Source organism: Euprymna scolopes, chromosome 16 (assembly GCF_053919585.1).
Source record: "Euprymna scolopes isolate OS-2025 chromosome 16, ASM5391958v1, whole genome shotgun sequence".
NCBI classification, from domain to species: Eukaryota; Metazoa; Mollusca; class Cephalopoda; order Sepiida; family Sepiolidae; genus Euprymna; species Euprymna scolopes.
Window position 1 is genome coordinate 132892934 of NC_136497.1, and position 9906 is coordinate 132902839.

The 9906-nt window shown below is 33.7% G+C and overlaps 1 protein-coding gene across 1 annotated transcript in view; it reads left to right on the forward strand.

The window, feature by feature from the left end:
* Window positions 1–324: 324 nt before the first annotated feature.
* Window positions 325–9906, forward strand: part of LOC145296094 (zinc finger SWIM domain-containing protein 5-like) — a 171997-nt gene continuing 162415 nt past the window's right edge. Inside the window, exon 1 of the mRNA XM_080142234.1 lies at window positions 325–911. Coding sequence (XP_079998360.1) covers window positions 533–911 — 379 coding nt within the window. The 5' untranslated portion in view covers window positions 325–532. The remainder of the gene's footprint in view (window positions 912–9906) is intronic.

Genomic DNA, 9906 nt, shown 5'->3' on the forward strand with positions numbered 1-9906 from the left:
GGTTCGAACTCACGCATCTCGACTTACGCCAGAGTGTCGAAAACTGGTCTACAAGATTAATTTAGAGTTGTACGTGCTACGGCAAGCGCCCGTACGTGGATTAGTTGTGAGTTTATCTTAGGAAGGAAAGAAAGAACGAAAGAGAGAAAGAAGGGGGAAAGAAATCACTGTAAAGGAGAGTGAGAGAAAGAGTGATATAATATCACTCCGCCCCCCCCCCCTCCTCTTAAAAAAAAAAGAAAAAGAAAACGTCTTTCGTTCTCTAGTGAAACTCCGACTGTAACCCTAGTCCTCACTCCCTCTCCCTTTTCGCGTCTCCTCTTCCTTCGCCGTAAGACGCGCTCCCACACCCGCGGACGCGAACCTGCTTAGCGAAGCCCGCACGCACACCCAGTCTCTCTCCCCTGTCCCCCGCCATACTTTTCGTTTTCCTTTTTTTTTTTTTTTTTTTGAATCTATATCTGCAACAACAACAACACCGACGAAGCTAGTGTTACGAGTAGGTATTGCACAAACAGTCAGATGTTTTCCAATGGAGATGGTAAAAAGACTGTGTGTATCATTTCCACGAGATACGGCCCGTGGTCAGGGGGACGACAGTAAACACGGGCCCGGCAATAATGTCCGAACTCAATTCGGACAAGGACAAGTGGACACCTTACTGGATATCTGTGCCAAAGTCGTGGCCGAAAATATACCTTTTCAATCGATAGAGCAACGTTACGACCGGATACCGGAACCAGTTCAAAGTCGTATAGTTTACTGGTCTTTCCCCCGAAACGAAAATGACATATGCATGTATTCGTCATTTTCCAACGGTTGGAAGGATAATGGAGAAGTCCAGAAATTACCTTTTCACCATGGCGTACGACTCTTGGAAAACGGGAGTGTCAGTAATGTTTTACAAATCGGTAAGAAACTCTCCCAAATAATTGTTTCGGGGAGATTTTTTAGACCTTTTTCTGCCCCACCTCACGCTCACCCATGTCCTTAAAAAGAGAATTCTTAATTCCTTAAAGAAAAAGTTCCCTTCCAAAAAAAAAAAAAAAAAAAAAAAAAAAAAAAAGCAAAATTACAAAAAAAAATGTAAAAAAAAAAAAAAGTGCTTTTCTATTTCAGCAAACTTCATTTTTATTATACATGAAGCTAAATTATATTTCTTCTCCCCTCCAATAACGTGTGTGTGTTATATATATATATATTAGCACGCACGCATGTAGGTGTGTCGAAAAATAAAGTTTTTCTGCGTTCGGGTTTCCTAAAAATCGGAACGGAAGCTTGTCTTTCTTAGCACTGCTATGATATATATATATATATATATATATATATATATATCAATTTGAATCGGTTATTTTGTTTTAAATATTCATTTATCTGCACAGTTAAAAATCTAGAGCGGGGGAACAACTGTATTACTCTTTTTAAAGAGTATACGAAAATGAAACGAAAAACGAAGAAATTATTTTTCTACATACCCTGTATAACTTTCTTTCATGGATATTTTATTTTTATTTTATTTATTTATTTTTTTACTATTCTTGTTTCTTAAAAAAAATGTTGTCGTACTAGTATAATTTCCGACCTCCTTCGGGTCTATTTTTGAACTTTGGAATCTTTGTTTCTAAAATACAGAAACCTTCAATCTTGCCAATGTCTACCTAATTTAAATAATTTGTACTTATAAGAATTTAAGTATATAGTTACATATATAATTCAAATACCTCTCTCTCTCTCTCTCTCTCTCTCTCTGGCATATATATTACTAAACTACGGATGGATTTGTTTTCTAATTCACTCTAACACACACGCACACAAAAACCTTTAAACTATTCAGCCATCTTTTTCTTTTCTGAATAAAAGGCTGTATTTTCTATGAAACTCAATTCCCTTTTCATCGTAGGCTAAAAAGGAAATCTTCCCAATAACATTTAATCTGTCGAAAAACTAGTTTAAATGAAGGCATTGTCCATTTTTCATTGAATGGCCTTTATTTGTTTAGCATTCTCTCCTACCCTCTCTCTTCGCTTCCTTCACCTCCTCCTCCTCCTTCTCCCGTACTATTTTTATGTTTAGTGGGAGGGGTAGTAGTATTGCTGTAAGTCCATGTGTATTTTTCAGCATTTACGCCATAACACACCCATGCGTGTTTTTGCTCGTACTAAAAATAAAAATATATGGAAATAAGCAAAACAACAAAATACGTTCCCAGAATTATATTTCTATATCTACATATGTAAACGAGATATTATCACGCATTCAGAAATAATTTCACATTTCAGATTCTATAATACTGTAAACTTAAGTCCATATAAATATTAGGGTACTCATGCAGAGAGTGATCCTTGTTGAAATAATGTTATTTAAAAAGCCATTCTTAACATGGGGAGGGGAGGGTGTTTTGTATCTATTCTGTACTTTAGCCTTACAATTGAATAAAAAAAAACTTTAAACGTGGAAATACGATTTAAAAAAAATAGCGCGGATCACTCTCTGCATTAGCAGTTAGCACCAATATTAGTAAAACAAAAAAAAAAGCTTAATATGATATACAATTTTGGGGGCGCTTCTACACTATTGGGACGAAAATTCGGAAATCATAATACTGCATTGCATTTCACATGAAAACAATAGTATCTACGTATTCCTCGTATTTAAGATTATATCCAAAAATTACGAAAATAAAAAATAGAATTTGATAAACAATCGTAAGACACAGTTCAAAAGGAAGTAATTTTTCGTTTCGATTTAAACAAGATGACGGCAATTTTTCATCTACTAGCATGATTAAAGTTTTGTTTTAATAATTCAGTAATATTCAGGTAATTTCGACTGCCATAATTTGGAAGCTACCACTGTAACTTATTAGAATTGACCAAAAAAAAAAAAAAGTTAACCATTGTTTTTTTTTTGTTTTTTTTTGTGACAAAATTTCGTTTCAATAGTGTAGAAGCACCCTTTTTTGTATTCCTTGTCGAGTAATAAATTTGTAAATTTTTAATTTACAGAATCAATTTTCATAATTGAACGCTTTAACATGCTGAAAGAAATAAATGGTAAGATGGACAACATCTTGGAATATGACTTTTAGTCATTTTGTTTATCAAGCTTCAAAATTAAAGGATTCGCGTGAATAAAGGGTGAAATATTGCTGAATAAGCATATTTTTCCTAATCGTTAGTAAACTTTTAATACACGTATACTTATATAACGTTCGCCTTCGGGACAAGATCAAAGTGTAGTATCTGTTCCGGCAGATGCTGCAAGCTATGACTAGCAAAGACCAGATGTGGGGGCAACCCCACATGCCTGACCATTAACCAACCAGCTCTCATTTCCCACCTCTCGGGAGCTGGTCCCCTTTTTCCCTTCCCCCTCCCTTCACTCATCACATTAAAAATCGGCCTTGTGCCTAATTTGCTCGGTGGAGGAGCAAATAAATACCATCTTTTCTTCAGATGCTGCAGTTGTTCTCTTTCGGTGGAGGAGAAATCCTTCACGACTGAGACAATTTTTATTTTTGTACCTTTTCTCCACGTTAAAAAACGACCCTGGTGTCTAACTCTGTCCTGTGGGGAGACATAGTAAATAGGTACTTATATAACGTTCATAATATGGGTCAATTTTTACGTGTCCCTGCCCCAGAAGCACCCCAACTTCCCCATGTTCAGAACGGTTTTCGAGGTTGGGGGGGTTATTCCGAAAGCCGTTCTTAACATGGGGAGGTTGGGGTGCTTATAATACGCTGGGGCACGTCATAAAAATTGGCCCATATTGGTTGTATAGTACGTCTTTCACGTGTTTCGTTGTTTGGTATAAATTGACCAAACAACTTGGACCCATATAAATCCATAAGAAAAATACAGCTGTGGCATATGTCATTCACATACATTAATGTTTCGCTGTTAATAGCTCATCAGTGCGGCTAGACAAGCCGGGATTGAGACCTGATCGCCCAAACGACAGTAGGAGCTTCTAGCCGTTGCGTTATACGGCTGCTGCTATGCGGGCAGTGAATTAACAATGTTTTTTGACATTGTCCAAATACCTAAGCTCTCTTTGTTTACACAAAGAGTATTGCTTCTGCTTCATACGCTAATGGTAATTTGTATATCACTTCCTAAATTGCTCAACCTTAAGATAGGGAGCATTATGCTCATCCACATTTGAAAATATACTTTTACTTCGACTACTTAAGTTATGGGGAGTCCGATTTTTATCTAAATGTTTGGCAAACGAAAAGTGCCCGACTCTGTCAGCAGCAGACGGTGTTTGATCATAATTAGTTGCTGATATGAAACATAACCGTAATATAACTTTGGAGTTTCTGTTTTCTAGTAAAATTACCTCCCTTAGAACAATGGGTTCAAATTCCGCTCCCCCCCCCCATCGTAAAAATTGAAATAACTTGAATCCTATCTTAAAAAAAAAATAAAATAAAAAAAAAATAGCACGATGTATAAACTGCCGAATCAATGTTTATTTAGCAATCTTAGATGCAAGCGAAAAATATACGCACATTCCAAAATAATCGAACTCTATTAATATTATTGATCGACGCTTCCATGGTGTTCATCAGCTGATATTCATGAGTCTGATTAACCCTTATACTCGTGTATCTCGTTGCCTTGATGTCATGACGCAATATTAGAAAACAAACTGTCTTTTCTAATAAGTTAATATAAATACAACGGCTGTAAAAATAACTATATAATGGATCTCATTTGTACGACGCTCTTTATTAAATTAATGTTCGGTCTGTGATTATTGTCCAAGTATTTTTGCAAATCCGTTGACTGCACGAGGACCCTGGAAAGTCCTTTTTTTTTTTTTTTTTTTTTTTTTTTTTTTTTTTTTTTTTTTTTTTTTTTTTTTTTTTGTATGCTTATGTTACGATATCTTTTGAAATTGGCACTTATGGCGGCAAATAAAAGAAAATACAGAAAAGTTTGTACGTACTCGTTACAGGATGATGTCATACTCCAAAAATTACGTAAATCGATCTTGTAGTTTTATTTAAAACTAAGAATCAAAACATTTACGATTTTATTACTAAACTGCGTTGAACATAAGGTTGAATTGTCACTTATCAACATTGATTTAAGTTGTCTCCCCTTTTATTTTATCGAATTTAATCATGGTGGATGAAAACACTACGACTCGCTTAGTCGTAAAACTTTTTAGTTTTAAAATGTATATACTTGATTAAATTACGTGATTTTTAGAATATTTCATCTTCGTTCCGTCACTGGTGCTTATTTTCTTTACTTTTAATGCTGTGATAAGTGACAATCTAAGCCCCCTCCCTCCCTTTATCTTAACTGTTAGGTGACAGTACAGTTACAAAACACCTTTCCCTCCCCATGTTAAGAATGGCTTTCTAAATAAAACGTTATTTCAGCACTGTACAATACGTACATAAATACGTTTTTTTTTTGTTGTTTTTTTAGCTACGCTTTCGTTTTACTATCGGAAAAGTTCCAATTACAGAATATTTTAAATATTTGAAGAAATACTTGTTAATACAGCGGCTGTACAAATTACGGCTGTATGGGGCCTAAATTGTACGACGTTCTTTATATTTATGACCAAGTTATTATGATGGAATAAGGTTGGGGATCTTAAACATTCTTTGCGTGACGATGTGGTTTTCAACTTAACCTGACTATGGATAAATAAAATCTCAAACGCGTACCTCGAGTACCGTCTCTGTAAGGTTGTCCCTCTCTATTTATTTCTCGCTGAGAAGAAATGAGGCACAAGGTCAATATTTTTAATATCTATAAAATATTTCTCCAACATGGGGGGGGGGCACTATGGTTTGAGACAAACAAAAATGCCTGCGTTTACGATTTCTCATCTTCCTGGCTAGAAACTGAACACTTAAAGGTTACTACACTTTGTTCCTGAACGAATCCAGAATTTATTTGCTTGCTGCGACACTACACAAGGTCGCTTGGCGGACGTGAAGAATCTTGCCCCCCCCTCTATTTTATTTTTGTATTTTATTTTGTTTTCGTCTTTTTCTTTTCCATTTTTTTCAGCGGATTATCGAATGGGCACTAATCTACGAGGTTATCCCCCCCCAAAAAAAATGAGAAAGTCAATATTTAAATATTTGTAGGGTGTGCTCAGTTTCTAATGCATCTTTCTAGTAAATCGATCACTCATTTTAGAACCTAAGAACCACTCCATATTTTAAGGCCAAATTTCGAATTTTGCCTTTTTATGGTAGTTCAGCTTTTTAAAATTCTAAAAAAAAAAAGCTAAACTGCTTAAAAAAGGTGTAAGTTCGAAATTTAGCCTTAAAACGTTGAGTGGTTCTAAAATGGGTAATCGATTTAAAGGTTGCATTTGGAACTAAGCACCCATTACAAATATTTAAAATATTTATTTTTATTTATTTACGATCTTGTAAACTAATTCAATAACCCACTGAAAAAAAATAGATGGGGGGGGGGGCAACATTCCGCAGGTCCACAGTCGGTCGAATTAGCTTAAAGAGGCAGAGTATTGTGAATTGGGATATAAAAAAAAAATGCCCCGGTCTTGAAGGATTTCTTCTCCGCTCTTACAGAATATACATTTTAGGATACTTGTGCTGTTTATGGGCCATGCTATTTTTTTCTTTTTTTTTTTTTTTTTTTTTTTTACAATGTTTTGTTAAATTATGTGAAAGTTGGGAATACTTAACAAAATCACCCCCCCCCCTCATGTTAAAAATAGGTTTTGGAAATGTTATTTTAGCACTTCCGTAAATTGCGTAGGCATTTTTTTTTTTTTTTTTTAGCAAAGTGTATTAGAACCAGTCATTTTTATGAAACTTAAGGAAAATTTTCAATTTTCGTTTTTGTACTTATGCACTTACGTTACCGTGCTGAAATGTTTAGAAAGCCATTCTTAATATGGAGAGGGCCTTTCGTAATTCTGTACTTTCACCTAACAATTTTATTTAAAAAGATTTCGTAAAACGAATTTAACTTTAAAATACTTTTTTTTTTTTGTAGCACGGTAACATAAGTGCATAAGCACCTTTTTATGTTTTGTAGTTTTTTGGGGTTTTTTTTTTCTTCTAAGAATGTTAAATTCCTGAGATTTAAAATTTAAAATAAAATCACCGAAAAATTCAAAACTGGATAAAAAAAAAAATTAGTCATTATTAACATTTAAAAATATCTTTAAATTGTGTCGCTTTCTTCATGTGAATTGAGTCTGTGTCGGTAAAAAAAAAGAAAAAAAAAAGCTTTTAATACCTCAAAGTTTTTTTTTTTTTTTTGTAATTGTTTCCTTGTTTAAAAAATGATTCATCAACCCAAATGGTTGAAATTATATTTTAATTATATATATATATATATATATATATATATATAATTTTTTTTTTTTTTTTTTTTTTTTTCGCCAATATTTTTTTAAAACAATTAGTCAACGCTACGTTTTATTGTTAGGTCAAAGTATATATTACTGCTTAGTGCTTATGTGTCCTCATTCTCTCTGCTCCCTCACCTTCTCTGCGCGCAGCTGATCAATATTTATTTATTTTTCAAGTGCGCGTTGAGTTTTTAACCCGACTCATATTGCGAAAGTGTTAAAAACGCCCGTATAAGAACATAAAGAATTCTACAGAAAAAAAAAATACTTAAGATATAAGTATAAGGGTGGTGGTGATATAATGACCTATTCCATTTTAATGTGTATATATTAAGTAGATCAGCCAAGATTCTAGAAAAAAAAAAAAAGTTAAATTTTTAAAGGAATTCAAAATATTTGAATGTTTGATAAATGCGGTCTCCTTTTTCTGTTTAATTTCCTGGCGTCTTTTCTTCGTTTTTGCTTTTATGGACTTTTTATTTTATTTTTTTCAAATTATCAAATTACTGCTTAAGATTAAAACGACTTATCTTTTATCTAATACCAACTCTACTCACTCCGGCGTTGTCCGGGAATGTCTCTCGTTTTGTTAGGTAGGTATTTTTTATTTATTTATTTATTTATTTTTTTTTTTTTTAACTATGCATTTTATTTGTCAAATTAATAGGATTTCTAGCAAGTTTTTTTCTCGGTAGTTTAGTTTACACCATTGCATTTTTTTTTAACTTCCATAGACGAAACTGGCATCTTAAAATATAGGTTTTACTTACAAAATAAAACTACATATCCGCTTTCTTTCCTAAAAAAAAACAAACAGAAAACCACTCCCTTTTCGTTTTTTCACGCAAAGAAAAAATATCGTTATTTTATTTATTTATTTATTTATTTTTTTTTTCATATTTTTCAAGTTATAATAAGCAAACCAAAGCTCTTTATTTATTTCTCAGCCTTGTCTAAGTCCGTTTCGACGACTGACCCTCTTCGTCGACCACGTTTTCCTTTTTGCCTGGCCGACTGCTTCAGGCTGATCTATAAAACACGCACATTCTCGAAAACACCCACAGTTTTTACTTATATTTCTTTTTCTCATCGGCAGTAACACGATTCTTTTATCCAGTGTTTTTCTATTTTTATTGAATCTTTGTACCTATGGAAAATACGCACAATGCTACAATAGAACTTTCAAGTTTAATTTATTGTTAGGTGAAAGTACAGAATAGTTGAAAAACGACCTCCTCTCACCATGGGGGTGTTTAAGATAGCCGACAAATCGATTTTTTTTTAATGCCGTTTTAAGCAAAAATAATAGTACGTACTTATGTCGAAAGTATTAACATATCCAAAAATTCAAAATATTATTTATAAAAATAATTTTTACGGAAAATTGGGGTTTTCTTAGTTATAAAGTCGTAGACGATGAAGAGTTCATATAAACACACAAACTGTCGAGCGCTACGTAAGAACAAGAAAAATGGCCGTGACTTTAATCTTAAATGTTTAAAATCTCGATAATAGCTAAAATAAATAAATAAAATGTGGTAGAAACCCAACCGATAAATATCACATTCGCATTTATTGGGTGCGACTTTTTAAATCATTGACGCTGACGCTCTTAACACAAGTGTTATATATATATATATATATATATATATATATATATATATATATATATATATATATATATAATGGTTTTGGTTTAGTTTCCTAGATGTAAATCTACTGAAACTCCCGTGTTTAAAGATTGTTCGGTGAATGAGCAGGGCATGTATACAGTATGTTTATTGGCTACATATGTGCGTACATGTTTCAGTGGTGCCTCTTTTCGGCGAGCCTACATCGTTAGGCCGAAAATAATTTGCTAGTTAATGATTTTCGGCCTGACGATGTAGGCTGTCTGAAAAGAACTACTGAAACAAGTATGCACATATGTAGCCAATAGTGTCATACTTTTAAAAGCAGTTTAGCCTTTTTTTTTTTTTTTTTTCAAATTTCGTTTTTTAAAATCTCAAAGGCTGAACTCTGGGGGAAATTGGCCAAAGAACATCGAGTGGTTAGGTTCTAAAATGGGTGGTCGGTTTACTAGAACGTGGCATTAGAAACTGAACACCCTTACAAATATTTAAAAATTGACATGTATATCTGGTAGACTAGTGTCTATTCGGTAATCCACTGAAAAAATTGTGGGGGGGTGAGACTAAAATAAATAGGGTGGAGGCGAACTTCAGGTTCGCCGCAATTTTTACGGCATATTTTTGAATTGAGGGAAAGTACAGAATGTTTAAAGACTTTCCAAATAACATTATTTCGGTATAGTTCGTACACTGTACGACGAGTACCATTATTAACGTAAACCCTAACTCCTCCCTCCAAGTTACAAATATTTACATCTCGTTGTTCAACTACATAAAAATTTGCCCCCCCCCCACCTTAAAAAAATCTATCGATTGGACGTCTCTTTCCCAATCCTTCCAGCCTTTTATTTTCGTTCGAAAATAATCTATGTATCTACATTTAACCTCCGCCTCATTTCTGTTTGTGTGT